This window comes from Pan troglodytes, chromosome 3 (assembly GCF_028858775.2).
Source record: "Pan troglodytes isolate AG18354 chromosome 3, NHGRI_mPanTro3-v2.0_pri, whole genome shotgun sequence".
Classification (NCBI taxonomy): domain Eukaryota; kingdom Metazoa; phylum Chordata; class Mammalia; order Primates; family Hominidae; genus Pan; species Pan troglodytes.
Genome location: NC_072401.2, coordinates 101387800 through 101404436, shown reverse-complemented (window position 1 = coordinate 101404436; position 16637 = coordinate 101387800). Strand labels below are relative to the sequence as shown.

Here is a 16637-nt window from a genome sequence, read left to right as displayed (position 1 = left end):
GGGCCACGCCTGGACGTCACAGGGCACGGCGCTTCCAATGCCGGCAATCGGGTCCCGGGCAGAACCCCTCCCCGCGATGGGCAGCCCGGCTGCTATCGTCCGCCTCCCGGGCAGGTCCGCTTCGAGCCTGCTGGCGCCGTGCGCGGACCACCGAGTCAGCTCGGACGCCCCGGCCCAGGAGGTTGGTCCTGGGCCGGGACGGATGCGGATCGCGCCCTAGGAGCCCGCGGGGGGCGGGGAGGCCGCCGTGAGGAGGCGGAGCTGCGAGGCCCGCCCGTCCGCCCGGGCCGTCGCAGCCGCTGCCGCGGTCCCCTGCGCTCCTCCCCGCTGCCGCCGCACGCCCCCAGCCGGTCCCGCCTCGCCTCCTCCGCGGCGGCTTCCGCCCCTCTTAGCTGCGCTGCCGGAGGAAACGGAAGAAGGAGCAAGCTATGGAGGGGAACAGGGATGAGGCTGAGAAATGTGTCGAGATCGCCCGGGAGGCCCTGAACGCCGGCAACCGCGAGAAGGCCCAGCGCTTCCTGCAGAAGGCCGAGAAGCTCTACCCACTGCCCTCGGCCCGCGGTGAGACCTCAGCGTCCCTTCTCTTCCTGCCCAATCCCCAGACCACCGCGTAGCCCGCCCCTGCCCCCACCTCGGCCCCTCCTGGAAGCCTGCGGGGCCCCCGGCCTGTCTGAGCCAGCCCCAGCCCCAGGCCCGGTGGGGAGCATCCCGACACACCCCCGCCCTGGCCCCAGCCCCGGCTCCGGTCTGGGGCTCGGGGAATGCTGCGCGAGGTTCCTCTGCACCCGCTTGCCCGCCGGCTCCGCGTTCCGCTGTCCTAAATGTCCGGGTTTCATTCTCCCTGGAGGAGACTTGTCTGGTCCCGTCTTACCACAGTGAGGCTTTATTTGTATCTGTGTTGTTTATGTGGCCCCCTCCCTCCCCATTCTCAGTCCCACATAAGGCCTAGGCCCCTATCGAAGTGAGAGGAATGGTGTACTCTAGTGGCTAATCTCAGATTCCATGTTTCTGAGATCTGTAGAAAACTGTTCCCAAAGCAAACATCGAATACCTGAGATGACATTGCTTTTCCCTGGGAGAGAGTTCCTTTAAAAGAGAAGAGCACACATTCGGCAAGAATGGTCAAGAGTCATTGCTGAAGTAATGATTGCTGAAGAGTATCTGATTTGATAACACCATGATTATCGACGAACCAAATCTCTGAGGAATATGGTACTGGGTTTCCTTTAGTTGAATTCAGCTTATTTATTTTCCTACTCGATAGGCTTCGGAGTAATAATAGCCAACATTTATTGAGCACAAAGTGCCAATAGTTGTGCCTAACATTTTGCATGGATTATTTCATTTATTCCTCAGAACAATTCTGTGTAGAGGTGCAGGATTCACTTGACCAGGTTTACCCACGTGGAAACAGACTTTCTGATAATTAATGAATGAATTAGCGAATGAATGAAAGTATCTTACCCAAGGTCACACAACAATTAGTAGCAAACTCAGAATAGTAGCTGAACTTTCAGACTCGAAAAGGCCTTTAACCGCTACACTGTTGCCTTGCCATTAGTATTTCCAGGTTAAGAAGAAAGTTATCGATAGATTCAATTAATTGTAGAAAATTATTAATGAAAATATGGGGCCACTTGTTTTGTTGTCTCTTAAATTTTTTTCTCTACGTCGTTGAAGCCCTGTGCTCTTTGCTTTTCTCTCTATCCTTTCCATTACATTGCCTTCTAACACTATACCCATGAGGACAGGAAAATAAAATGAAAGAAAAGAGTTAATAATTTTTTAAGTTGTGGTTTAAAAACCTGCCAAATTTACGGTCTTAACTATTTTTAAGTGTGCAGTCCATTAGTGAAGTATATTGACATTGTTGTGCAAGGACTCTTCAGAACTTTTTCATCTTACACCACAACTGTGTACTAATCAGACAGCTCCCTACCGCCCCGTCTCCTAAGACCCTGGCAACTACCATTCTACTTTGTGTTTCTGTGAATTTAACTACTTTAGTTACCTCAGATAGGTAGATTCATGCAGTATCTTTTTGTGACTGTCTTACTTCACTTAGCATAATGTTCCCAAGTTTCATTTATGTTGTAACGTGAAGAATTCCTCTTTAAAAAAATACTGATTAGGCTGGGCGCGGTGGCTCACGCCTGTTATCCCAGCACTTTGGGAGGCCGAGGCGGGCGGATCATTTGAGGTGAGGAGTTCGAGACCAGCCTGGCCAACATGATGAAACGCCATCTCTACTAAAAATACAAAAAAATTAGCCAGGCGTGGTGGTGCATGCCTGTAATCCCAGCTACTAGGGGATGCTGAGGCAGGAGAATCGCTTGAACTCGGGAGATGGAGGTTACAGTGAGTCGAGATGGCAACACTGCACTCCAGCCTGGGCGACACAGCGAGACTCCGTCTCAAAAAAACAAAAAAAAAAGACCAAAAAAAAAACTACAGTAAAAAAACGGAATAATATTCCATTGTATATATACACCACATTTTGTTAATCCATTCATCTGTCTATGGACATTTGGGTTCCTTTCACCTCTTGGCTATTATGAATAATGCTGCTATGAACAAGGATATGCAAAGAGCCTGCTTTCAATTATTTTGGATACCCAGAAGTGGGATTGTAGGATCATACCGTAATTCTATTTTTAATTTTTGAGGAACCACAATACAGTTTCTGTAGCGCCTGCACCATTTTACTTTCCCATGAACAGTACATAGGGTTTCAGTTTCTCACCATCCTTGCCAACACCTATTTTCTGTTTTTGTTTGTTTTGATAGTACCCGTCCTTGAGTGGGAGGTGATATCTCATTGTGGCTTTGATTTGCATTTCTCTGATGATTAGTAATGTTGAGCATCTTTTCATATGCTTATTGGCTAGTTTTATAATATCCCATTTTTGGAGAAAATGTCTGTTCAAGTCCTTTGCCCATTTTTAAATCACATTACTTGTTTTTTTTTTTGTTGTTGTTGAGTTGTAGGAGTTCCTTATTTATTCTGGATATTAACCCCTTATCAGATATGTGATTTGCAGATGTTTTCTCCTATTTATATGTTGCCTTTTCATCACTTTGTTGATGGTGCTATTTGATGCACATAAGTTTTTAAGTTTGTTGTAGTGCCATTTTTCTATTTTTGCTTTTTTTTGTGTGCTTTTGCTGTCATATTCAAGAAATCATTGCCAGGAGTTAATTATTTTTGAATCCTCCCCTACTGTTGAATATGATTTCATTTAGTCATTATCTAGTCCTAGAGGGACAGTTTTAACATTAAGTGAGTAGGCAGTCTAGACAGAATAACTTGGCTTTTGAAGTCTGACTCCACCTACTAGCTTGTAACCTTATTTTTGAGCAGGGTAGAGAACCTCTCCAGCCTTTAGCTTTTTCGTCTGTAAAATGGAGACAATGTACTGATCTCATAGTGCTGTTGTGAGGATTAAATGCATTTAACAGTAAGCACTCAATTAATTTTGGTGTCATCCCCATTTTACAAGTGTGAAGCTCTGAGAATTCTTAAAACCCACCCAAATGTACACACTATCATGCTTCTGTCATGCAAACAATTTGAATAAATCTCCTAAAAGATATTATAAGATACCAAAGCACAACACAGTTTGTTGCTCTTAAGGACACGAATGTTGGAAAAATTAAGAAATGTAAGGGTGAAAGTTGGTAGTACAAATGTAAGGCAGTATGTGATTACCAAATAAAGTGATAGGGGATAACTGTGTAGTCCAAAAACCTTAGTTCAGATGCAGATGTTTTCTCTGACTCCTTTTTCACCAGTGACAAATTACTTAACTCCTCTGAGCCTTCTTTAGTTATATGTAAAGTGAAGATGTCATCACAGGATTTATGTGAGCTGAAATAAAGTTATATGCCAGTACTCAGAGAAGTGTATTTTATATAGAACATTCTAGAAGATGTTTATTGGTACAATTTAAGAATTCAGGAGAGAGAAAGATCTAGGACATTTGTGTGAGATCCTGATAAAATATTTCATATAGAAAGAAGTCGAAGCTATTGGTTACAATTAGATTTTAAAATTTTAGCCCTGAATTTCACTTATACTAGTCCACCACCAAATTCTTATAACTCAGAAAGTTGACTGAATGTTCGTCTGGATATGCTTAAACTAAGAGAGGCAAAAGAAAAGATCACATTTTGATTTCCATTATTCTTACATGGTAAAACATGAGACTAAATTCCTGCTAGATTCCAGGATTTTTGTCCTCTTAACATTTTATTTTTGCCAGGTAGGAAGTCTGATACATAAGACACTTTCAGAAATTGGCAAGAGTTTTTCTTGACAAAAAACTTAATCCCCAAATGGATCTAGGATATTGTTTCTTTCCATGTTTTTAGTTGAGAATATTATTTTACAGTTTACTTATTGCAGTGGACTTCTAAGTGAATTCAGTTGTACAACTTTCAAATATTTTAAAGTATTGATATATATGAATAGCTACCACATAGAAAATATAAATATTCTAGAAAAATGTCAGTAAGCAGAACTCAGTAACTGTAGTTTCTGAATAAACTGTACATTTATTGAGTTACTGATATGTTCTGGATTTTCAGAGAGGGATACAATCTGTTTTAATGCTTTGCATTGCATTTTCATAATAATTGGGAGATAGTTTGAAGTGTAGATTTTTTTTTTTTAAGAGAAAAGCATTTTTATTGTTTTCAGGAACACTGTAGTAATTTGAATCAATTGGTGGCTTACAGCTTCAAAAAAGGCCATTCTTCATCTACTGTAATGAACGGATAAGTATGATAATCCAAATTATGTATTGAATAGTATATAATTTGCAGCATCTATCTGCACAATAGCAATTTAAACAGTCCTTTTTCTTCCTAATTTTTTGCTACATTATTTTAAAATTTATATCTAATAAAAAATTCAAAGTTCTGTCTCTTTTTGTCTTACTTAAAATGGTTTAAAAAGTAGCTTTTAAAATTGTCATTATACATCTGGAGTATTATCCAACATATTCTTTTTAAGATAATTTCAGTCTTTTGTGTTTTTGACTTAATTGAAATTTAGTGACAAGTACAAATTATACATTCAAAACAATTATTTCTATAGCACCAACTGAAGTGTTACAAAAATGATTTCCAAATTTCAGCTAGTAGCCAAATTATTTCAGATATTACAGTTGAAGAAAGAATACTGATTCAGGGTTTGAATCTTAATTTAATAATGATGTGACCTTGGATATATAGCTTAATCTTTCCGAACCTCAATTTCCTCATCTATAAAATGGGGTTTGATTTATTCAACAAATTTTTACTGAATATACATTTTTCTGTCCCAGACAATATTCTAAGAACTGGGAATTCAGTGGATAGTAAGACAGAGTCCTTGTCCTCATGGAGCTTACATTCTAGGGGAAATATGAAGTATCTATCTGGTATATGACACAATAATTCCATTTCTGTCATTGCCTCTTCCTTTCCTGAGCCTCAGCTTTCTCATTTGTAATCTTCGCAGGCTTATTGTGAGGATATTTTATTATCTTAAGTGCTGTAAGCATGTCATGTATTATTTCTATAGGAAAAAACTTGAATAGTACCTTGGAGTTGATAGTATGTTTGTCTCTTCTGTCATTTGTTAAAGTAATTATTTGAGCATAAGATAATTGCTTTAAATTAGGAGTAATATTAATTTGGATTCAACTACTCATTCCATGCTTAGTTAACATTTAGTTCTTCTGCCTTGCTGACTTCATCCCTTACATTGCCTGTGTATATAGCTGTCTCTCTCCTACATTTAAAATACCTTAGCGGTCAGGAACTATTTTAATCTTAATTATCTTTTTTACTCCCATGATGCCTAACAGTATTTTACATATATTTGTGACATCTATGGGCCTGGATTTTCTGGAATGATAGCTGTTTATTTAATTTTACTCTCTTCAATAAAGATAATTTGTTAAATAAATAACTAAATGAAAATATTATAGCCGTAAGGCCTTCTATATTAATATATTCACAAATGAAGCTTTTCTATAATCAGCCTAAGTATTCAAAAAATATATATATATATATATAGGGATTGTCTCTGTAGCAAAAATTTGGAAAGCGTATAAATGTCCATTAGTGGAAACTGATTAAATTCATTGCATTCATAAATTATGCACCTATTAAAAATGATGACATGGACCTGTGTTTATTGCTATAAGGTGATATCCCTAATATGTCAACAATTGAAGAAAATTAAGCTAAAAACAGGTAGATTATATTTTTTTAATTTAATAATGTCTAAAAAGCTAGACAGCTAGCTAACTAGAGTAACCAAAAGGCTATAATGATTTTTTGGGGGGGATTTGGGGGAGGGTTGGAAGGGGATTTATAAGTGATTTTTACTTTGTTATTTTATTTATTTATTTATTTTTGAGACAGAGTCTCGTTCTGTTGCCCAGGCTGGAGTGCAGTGGCACAATCTCAGCTCACCGCAACCTCCGCCTCCTGGGTTCAAGCGATTATCTTGCCTCAGCCTCCGAGTAGCTAGGACTACAGGCGTGTGTCACGACACCAGCTTATTTTTGTGTTTTTAGTAGAGACGGGGTTTCACCATGTTGACCAGGCTGGTTTCAAACTCCTGACCTCAAGTGATCCACCTGCCTCAGCCTCCCAAAGTGCTGGGATTACAAGCATGAGCCACCACGCCTGGCCTGTTTTGTTTTTTAATGAGCTGAACATACATGTTTGTATAATCACACAAATAAAAGCTATTTGTATTTTGTGAAAAAGAAAAAATCTATTCGTTTTTCAAATCATGTGTTCTGATATTCAATTCAGCTAATGGTAGACATTATATAGGAGTGCAACAGAAACTTAAGAATAAAAATAGATCTCAGTTCTTCCTTTTTGGATTATCAACATAAATATTTTAAATTCTATATTAACTTTTTCATTGGTCTTTAATATGGAATATACTAAATTACATGCAGATTATGTTAAAACTCCTAGTAGAGCAGTACGTCTGGAAGGTAAATGCATAAAATAAGATTGGATAAAATTTTTCATAAAAGTGAATGTTCTCTGGTTTATAAGTACTATCCCAATTAATGTTTGTAACACTGCGCATTATTGTAAAAGAGATCCCATGTGATAGCTAAGACATTTAATAAATCCGAAAGATCCAATGTGTTCTAAATTCTCATGGTAGTTGAACTGAGTCATCTTCTTAGGCATCAGTTCTAGTGATTATTAGTACTGACAACTTTGCTGATTCCATTTTTAAGATGATTAAGCTAGATTTTGAGGCCCAGAAGTAATACAGCTTGTCCACATTTTCACTTGATGGAGCCAAAGACTGTGTAGTATGAGCTCATGTATGCACACAGCTACTGTTAGGCAGAAGCCCTGTGCATGAAATTCCAGAAAAATCTTCATTATCATAGTAACTGCCAAAAATCTGTAACAACTATATGATTCTGCTTTAGCAATATCCAAAATCTAGGTGTTAACGTGGAAAATGTCCAGAGGAACCATGGGAGAACGTGTTTGTGCTAAAAATGAAAGGAGGAACACACAGATAACTTCTAATTAGCATGCATTGGGTCATCGTGGCCACGTTTATTTATTTTGTTTTATTTTATTTCATTTAAAAAATTTTTTTGAGATGGAGTCTCGCTCTGTTGCCCAGGCTGGAATGCAATGGTACAATCCTGGCTCACTGCAACCTCCATCTCCCGGGTTCAAGCAGTTCTCCTGCCTTAGCCTCCCACGTAGCTGGGACTACAGGCATGCACCACCATGTCCAGGTAATTTTTGTATTTTTAGTAGAGACGGGGTTTCCCCATGTTGGCCAGGCTGGTCTCGAACTCCTGACCTTAGGTGATCTACCCACCTCAACCTCCCAAAGTGCTAGGATTACAGGCGTGAGCCACTGTACCCGGCTGGTGGGCACTTTTAAATATTAAACATATATAACCACTTTCATATCTGGCTCTACAATTTTTAAAAAGTTTTTTTTTTATTGGCCGAAATATTTATATAAAGAGATACTTCCTCCTCCACCTGTCTTATGGTTATGCAGTGGTATCGTTTATATAGGAAAATCATGATAAATGCTTGATTGCTTTTATCAGTTTTCAAGAAAAGGAGGCTATTCCTTTTCATTCTCCAAAAACTAGCAAGTTATCATTTTTTAGGTTTTTGGTCAGTGGGAGCCCCTTTATATTAGTACATTTAGTTTTGGAAAATTTTGAAATAATTTCAAACTTACAGAAAAGTTGCAAGAATAATACAAACTTACACAAATATAAAATCATTCAAACTTAATACAAATAATACTAATTTTCAAATACATTTCATTTGCTTTGTATTTGTTAAAATTTTTACGTTTGCTTTATCAGGACCTTTCTCTCTCCCTCTCTGCTACCCTTCTCTCTTTCTCTTTCTCTTTCTACACACACACACACCACAGTCTGTTTTTCTGGAACCAATTAACAGTAGCTTTAGACATGATCTCCCATTACCCCTAAATAATTGAGCATACATTTTCTAAGACAAGGACACTCTCTTAGATAATCACAGTGTAACCATCAAGTTTATGAAATCAGTGCTTTCACCTTACTCACATTCTGCCAGTTTTCTCAATTATGCCCCTTATGGCAAAAAAAAAAAAAAAAGCACATGTCCACATGTCGCATTTATGTGGCCATGATGTTTTATTCTCCAGATACCATCTTTTTTTTTTTCTTGACCTTGGTATTTTTGATGAGTATATGCCAATTTTTTTTTTTTTTAAATTTCTGCTCACCGCAACCTCCACCTCCTGGGTTCAAGCGATTCTCCAGCCTCCCAAGTAGCTGGGATTACAGGCATGCACCACAACGCCCAGCTATTTTTTTTTTTTTTTTGTATTTTTAACATGGTTTCGCCATGTTAGCCAGGCTGGTCTCGAACTCCTGACCTCAAGTGATCCGCCTGCCTCAGCCTCCCAAAGTGTTGGGATTACAGGCATGAGCCACCGTGCCTGGCCTAGGCCAGTGAGTTTATAGAATTTCCCTCAACTTTTTTTTTTTTTTTTTTTTAAATAAATAGAGACAGGGTTTCACTGTGTTCTCCAGGCTGGTTTTGAACTCCTGGGCTCAAGTGATCCTCCCACCTTGGCCTCCCAAAGTGCTGGGATTACAGGCATGAGCCACCATGCCCAGCCCTGAATTTGGCTTTGACTGATATTTCATCATATTTGTTTTTGGTGTAATACTATGGAAGTGACGTGTGTTCCTTTTTTTGAGTCTCACTTTGTCACCCAGACTGGAGTGTAGTGGCATGATCATGGCTCGCTGCAACCTATGCCTCCTGGGCTCAAGTAATTCTTCTACCTTAGCCTCCCGAGTAGCTGGTACTACAGGCGTATGCCACCATGCCTGGCTAATTTTTGTACTTTTTGTAGAGGCAAGGTTTTGCTATGTTGCCCAGGCAGGTCTGGAACTCCCTGGGCTCAAGTGATCAGCCCACCTTGGCATCCCAAAGTGCTGGGATTACAGGTGTGAGCTACCGTGCCCAGCTGATGTGTGTTCTTAGTGTAACATATCAGGAGACACATGATGTTGATTTGGTCCTTACTGGTGAGGTTTCTTTGATCACTTAGTTAAGTTAGTGATTGCTGTTTTTCTCCACTATGATGTTATTCTTTGAGATGGAGTCTCTCTCTGTCGCCCAGGCTGGAGTGTATGGCGCGATCTCGGCTCACTGCGAGCTCTACCTCCCGGGTTCACACCATTCTCCTGCCTCAGCCTCCCGAGTAGCTGGGACTATAAGTGCCTGCCACCATACCTGGCTAATTTTTTGTATTTTTTAGTAGAAACAGGGTTTCACTGTGTTAGCCAGAATAGTCTCGATCTCCTGACCTCCTGATCCGCCCGCCTCGGCCTCCCAAAGTTCTGGGATTACAGGCGTGAGCCACTGCGCCTGGCGATGTTATTCTTTTCTTCTTTGTAATAAATACATGTTTTGTAGGGAAATACTTTGAAACTGTGTATGTGTCCTGTTACTCAACAAACTTTCACTGTCTCTTTGTAGCATCCATTGGTTATTCTTTCCTGAAAAAATTTCTGATGGTTGCCAAATGTGGTTTTCTAATTCCATAATTTCTTCTACATTTATTAGTTAGCATTCAGCCTCAATTATCTGTTACAGATTCATGGTTTCTGATTTAATCTGTCATTATCATCATTTATTTTTGTGTTCAGATTTAGTTAGTGGGAGCCCCTTCAGGCTGGCTCCTGTGTCTTTTGGACATGTTCTCATTGTTCTTTGAATTTTTAAATTTCCTAACACAAAAAAATTTCAGGCTCACATTTTACTTTCTCTGCCCTAGGAATCAGCTAGTTCTCCAAGAAGTCCTGACTCCTTTTACTGGACAATGGTATTTAGAAACTAGATATAGATACTAAATGAACTCATAGCTTACAGAAGTGTCATTGTTTCTAGCCCTATCAGTGGACAGAGCCAGGAAATAAATGTATGCGTGAATGCATGTATGTATATTTCTGTACATATGTGTGTTATATGTGTTTGTGATCTACACATATTTATAGTAATTTGGTCAATATTAATTTTAGTATCTGTGACACATGCACACACATACAGTATATTCACACACTTCCATTTTTAGTAAAATGCCACAGGATTCATTCCAGCCATCTCCATTTCCATGTTTGTGATTCTTTTCTCTGTTAGAGAATCAGAACAGAATGAGAAATGTGGCTCCCACTTATTTGCTTATTTTCCCTTTTATGTAACAAATTGCTTCATTACATAAAATCGAGCTTTTATGTAAAATTTTCTATGTATTTTAGTACATAAAAGCCCATTGGTCCAGGCCCTCTTGAACTCAGCCATGTTTTTGGTTGTGACTGTCTCTATTTTTAAATTTATTTTATTTTTTGATACAGTCTGTGTCACCGAGGTTGGAGTGCAGTGGCACAATCATGGCTTACTGCAACCTCTGCCTCTTGGGTTCAAGCGATTCTCCTGTCTCAGCCTCCCGAGTAGCTGGGACTACAGGTGCATGCCACCACACCTGGCTACTTTTTGTATTTTTAGTAGAGACGAGGTTTCACCATGTTGGCCAGGCTGGTCTCAAATTCTTGACCTCAAGTGATCCCTCCGCCTCAGCCCCCTAAAGTGCTGGGATTACAGGCGTGAGCCACCGCACCTGGCCATGACTGTCTCTTGAGTCCCAATAAGCTTCCTTGGTTCAGGATTCAGGCATTGCCAGCCCCAGATGCCAAAAGGAAAAGAAGGGAAAGGAAGAAGCCTAATAATTTTTCTATTAGAAGAGGGAAAAACAGGGGAAGCCCACCATTTAGAAAATATTCAAACCGTATCTACAGTGTTAGAAGATACTGTCATTACATGCTGTATGCTCTCTCTTAACCGTCATTTAGTTTTAGTTGTATAAATAACTATACATTTAATGCTTACTACTACCAGTCCTTATGTCAGCATATATGTAATTATTTTGGATTCCTAAAGCCTGTTTTATAGTGGATTCCCAGAAGGGCTTGTGGGAACTAAGCTCCATTCATTCTATAACGTTGAAAACAGTTCATCTGTGGGCTTTACTGCTTGAAGTTATTTTGGTGGATACAAAGTCTTTGCTGTACGTTTTCTTTCCATGTGTATCTGTTACTCCATTGTTTTATGCAAGTACTACTGATGAACAAAGTCTGATGACAGTCTAATTTCCTCTCCTTTATAAGTCATTTGCTCTTTTTGCCTAGATATTTAATTTTATTAGAATATGTCTTGGTGTTAGTTATTCTTGGTCAGTATTAGGTCTGTGATTTGCCCTTTCATTTAATAGTTTCAGATTTTTTGTTTTTATGTCAGAAAAGTTTATTTGTTCTATTTTTTTGTTTTTCTTCAGTACTCCTATTGTACATATGTTGGATCTTTACTGTTAATATTTGCTGTTTTCTCTTGAAATTTTTTTGTCTTTTTGACTTTTTAAAAAAATGTTTTAAATTTCCTTCTGGTATATTTTCTTTCTCTTTTAAGCATTATCTGTTGTATTTATGAGTCTTTGTTTCTTCTAGTTTAGTCTTTTTTTAATTGATTTTTTTAAATGTCTTATTTTTTATTGAGTTTTATCACATAAGTTTTTGAGAGATAATTTTTTCTTTTCTTTTTTTTTTTTTTTTTTTTTTTTTGAGACAGTCTTGCTCTGTCACCCAGGCTGGAGTGCAGTGGCTCAATCTCAGCTCACTGCAACCTCCACCTCCAGGTTCAAGCAATTCTCCCACCTCAGCCTCCCGGGTAGCTGGGATTACAGGCACTGGTCATCATGCCCGGCTAATTTTTGTATTTTTGTAGAGACAGGATTTCACCATGTTGACCAGGCTAGTCTTGAACTCCTGACCTCAGGTGATCTACCCGCCTCAGCCTCCCAAAGTGCTGGGATTACAGATGTGATCCACTGCATCTGGCCAGTAATTTCTGATGTTGTTGTAATTTTGATATATATTGTTCTTTTATATCATGCATTATTTTTTAGTCTTTTCAGCTTGTTTTGAAGTATTAAAGTGTTCATCTGTTTTGTTAGCAAGTGTTTATGGTGTGTATTTATTGTCTTCAGAGGTTTAATTCATACTCATCCTTTTTTTCTTATAATTTTGTATCAGATTTGACTTCTGTCATTTTTTTTTTACTCATTTTTATGTGCTGGTAAATACGTAGAGATCCTTCTGTTTTTGTGTAATGTTTAAAAATGTCACCTTGCTAAATGAGATCTTCTCATTCCTTTATCCTTCCCTACTTTTATCTGGAGTTTCTCTTTTCGTTTTTTTTGTTTTCCCTGTCCTCTTCAGTTTGGGTCCTGTTCCCAGGAGTTTCTTCTTGGTGTGGCTTTATTGTGGAAGAGAGCTTTGATTGATTATTTTTGAGGGCATGTAGTGACTAGAGTCTTCCATGCCTTTAAAGCTTTATTGTGGACCCGTGCACTTGTGTACTATTGTAGTAGGCAAAACTCATTCCTTTTTACACACTTTTCCCAGTTTTGCCTGTTGTGCTATATAGAGAGTCCCTGTTGGTTATTTTTATTTTTATTTTTATTTTATGTTCCGTGGGCTGGCAAATGCCCCTGTATTATACTCCACTGCCCACACAGATCTTGTGGCAGTTGGTGGTTTTTCCCCACCTTATATTTTGGGATTTTGTGCATGAGGTTTTCTCTCATTTTATGAGGGAATTCGGAGAGATTTAAAATTTAAGCTGATGTCATAGCCTTTTTTCCAGAATTCCCACAAAAGTTTTTATGTCTAAATGTTGTGAACCACTACCTCCCTTAGACCATGCTGGTTTCCATTCATTGCGATTGCAGACTAAATACAGACTATAGTTTAAAAATTGGCCAGGCGTGTGGCTCACGCCTGTAATCCCAGCACTTTGGGAGGCCAAGGCGGGCGGATCACTTGAAGTCAGGAGTTTGAGACCAGCCTGGCCAATATGGTGAAACCCCATCTCTACTAAAAAAAAAATTAAAAAATTAGCCAGGTGTCGGGGGCAGGTACCTGTAGTCCCAGTTACTCAGGAGGCTGAGACAGAATTGCTTGAACCCAGGAGACGGAGGTTGCAGTGAACCGAGATTATGCCACTGCACTCCAGCCTGGCTCAGTCTCAAAAAAAAAAAAAAAAAAAAAGACTGTTTATGTTATATTTCTCATTAATAACTGATAGATTGGTACCTAGTTGAGTGTGTGTATATATATATACATACTTTATTGAGACATTATTGAGACATAATATTGAGAGTGTGTGTATATATATACACACTTTATTGAGACATAATTCACATACCATACAATTCACTCATTTCAATTATACCATTCAGTGTTTCTTTAGTATTTTAACAGAGCTGCACAACAATTATGGAAATCAATTTTAGAACATTTCCTTACTTCAAAAAGACACCTCATTACTCTTTAGCAGTCACTCCTCATTTATTCCCAGTTCCACCCTCCCCTGCACCCCCAGCTTTGGCAATGATTCATTTACTTTCTGTCCCTGTAGATTTTTGCCTGTTCTGTACATTTCATATAAGCGGAACCGTATAGTATACCATCTTTTGTGACTGGAGTCTTTCACTTAGCATAATGTTTTCAAGGTCCATTCATGTTGTAGCACATATCAGTACTCTGTTTCTTTTTATTTTTGAAAATATTTCATTGTCTGGATATATCATTATCCATCAGTTGATAGATATTTGGTTGTTTGTATCTTTTTGCCATTGTGAATAATGTTGCAATGAACATTTGTGAATCAGTTTTTGTATATCATTTCTCTTGGATATGTACTTAGGAATGGGATTGTTGAGTCAAATGGTAACTATGTTTACTTTTTTAAAGAACTACTAGATGATTTTTTCAAAGTAGCAGCATCATTTTACATTCTCACTAGAAACTTATTAGGGTACCAATTTCTCCCCATCCTTCTCAACATTTGCTATTGTTCATCTTTTGGATGTGGGTTTGAAGTGATACATCTCTTTGTGGTTTTGATTTTTATTTCCCTAATAGCTAATGATGTTGAGCAACTTTTTTTTTTTGTGCTTATTGACCATTTGTTTGTTTGTTTTGGAGAAATTGTCTATTCAGATCCTTCACCCGTTTTTTTAACTGGTGTTTTTGATCTTTTTATTACTGAACTGTAAGAATTCTTTATATATTCTGGATACTTTTTTTTGAAAATCAGGTATGTTATTTGTAAACATTTTTTTTCCATTCTGTCGATGATAGCCTTTGAAGTACAAAAGTTTTAAATTTTGATAAAGCCCATTTTCTCTGTTTTCCTTTTATCACATTTACTTTTGTTTCTGTAGTTAAGAATATTTTGCCTAAATCAACATCATGAAGATTTACTTCTGTATTTTCTTCTAAGAGTTTTGAAGCTTTAGCTCTTACACTTAGATTCATGATCCATTCCGAGTTAATTTTTGTGTCCAGTGTGATGGAGTCCAAATTTATTCTTTTGCATGTGGATGGCTAGTTGTTGACCCACAAGTTCTGATATGTGGTGTTTTAATTTCTATTCAGTTCTAAGTATTTTGTAATTTCTGTTGTAGTTATTTCTTTGATACACAAGCTGTCTAGATTTTTTTATTTTGTTTTTTCTTTTCCAACCCATTTATGATTTTTTTAGTTACATTTTTTGTAACTGATTTCTCATATAACTGTATTGTGCTCATAGATTGTGGTATATATATATATATATATATATATATATATATATATATATATATATGGTGATAATTCTCTGAGATTTGAAAAGGACCACTCTATGGTCTAGTGATAATGTGGGCCTGTGAGAAGGGGATATTCACTAGTTGGGTATAATGTTATATCTCTTAGATAAAGCTTATAAATTTGATGTCTAAGTCATCTGTATCCTCAATGATTTCTTAAAATTTACCTTATATCAGTTACTGATTGAAATGTGTTAAAATCCACAATGATGATGGATTTCCCTTTTTTTCCATTAGTTTTGTTAACTTTTTTATGTTTAGTTTTAACTTTTATTATGGAAAGTTTTAAGCACACACAAAAGGAGAAAAAAATAGTATAATCACTCCCAATCACTCACCTGTCTTGAACCATTATGAATATATATGGCCAACCTTATTTCATTCATATTCTTTCTACCCCTACTTTTATGCTTCTCCTCCCCAGATTATTAAAAAGCAAATCCTTGATAAGAATTATTTTTTACACTCATTGTTCACATTTACTCTCATATTTACCACACTATTTGCTTACCATTCCTTTTTCCATCTCAGCCTATCTGTAAATGTTTTCGTTTTGCCTGAAATGTATATATTACAGTATCCTCTAGTGAAAATCTTTTAGTGATAAATTTTCTATTTGTTGGAAAATGTTTTTATCTTGTGCACTTTCTGGGAAATTAGTGCATAACTCAAGTTAGCAATTTATTTTTTCTGAGCATTTGGATGATAATATTCCAGTATCTTGGCTCCCATTGTTGCTATTGAGAATTAAACAGGAAGTCTAAATTTCTGTTACTTTGTGGATGATCTCATTGGCTACTTTAAAGACTTACCTCTTTTTCTTTGGTAATCTGCAGTGTCACATGATATGACAAATAAAATTATGTCATAAATAATTGAATGATTATAATCTCAAGTTACTAGCTTTAACTTAACATTCTACTTCTAGATGGTGATTAGTGTTCTGTAAACAGTTAAGTACTTAGGGGAATGCGTGCTAATTAAAAAGATCCTATGGTGAATCTTTTTGGAGAACACACTTCATAATTTGTCTGCTTTAAAACTTTCTTCTCAGGATCTTGTGTATGTACGTTGATGTAAATAGGCATAGTGTACTTTATCTTTCTACAGCACTATTGGAAATAATTATGAAAAATGGAAGCACGGCTGGAAATAGCCCTCATTGCCGAAAACCATCAGGTAGTGGCGATCAAAGCAAGCCTAATTGCACAAAGGACAGCACATCTGGTAGTGGTGAAGGTGGAAAAGGCTATACCAAAGACCAAGTAGATGGAGTTCTCAGGTAGGAATAAATATGGTTTACATCTCAATCATAATTGGTATTAATGTACTTTTTGATGTTATAACACCTGAAAAAAGTGAA

The 16637-nt window shown here is 37.7% G+C and overlaps 1 protein-coding gene across 5 annotated transcripts in view; it reads left to right on the top strand.

Annotated features, from left to right (window-relative positions):
• Positions 1-247: 247 nt before the first annotated feature.
• DNAJB14 (DnaJ heat shock protein family (Hsp40) member B14) overlaps positions 248-16637 on the top strand; it is a 47265-nt gene continuing 30875 nt past the window's right edge. For 3 of the 5 annotated variants that reach the window (XR_010156654.1, XR_010156655.1, XM_063809708.1), the window contains exons 1-2: positions 264-561; positions 16385-16556. Coding sequence is in view for 3 of the 5 variants with exons in the window: in XM_063809708.1 (XP_063665778.1) it covers positions 429-561; positions 16385-16556 (305 nt within the window). In the remaining 2 variants the exon portion in view is untranslated. Of the gene's footprint in view, positions 562-16384; positions 16557-16637 lie in introns of all 5 variants that reach the window. The other 2 variants (XM_526640.7, XM_009448068.5) reach the window with 2 other exon arrangements.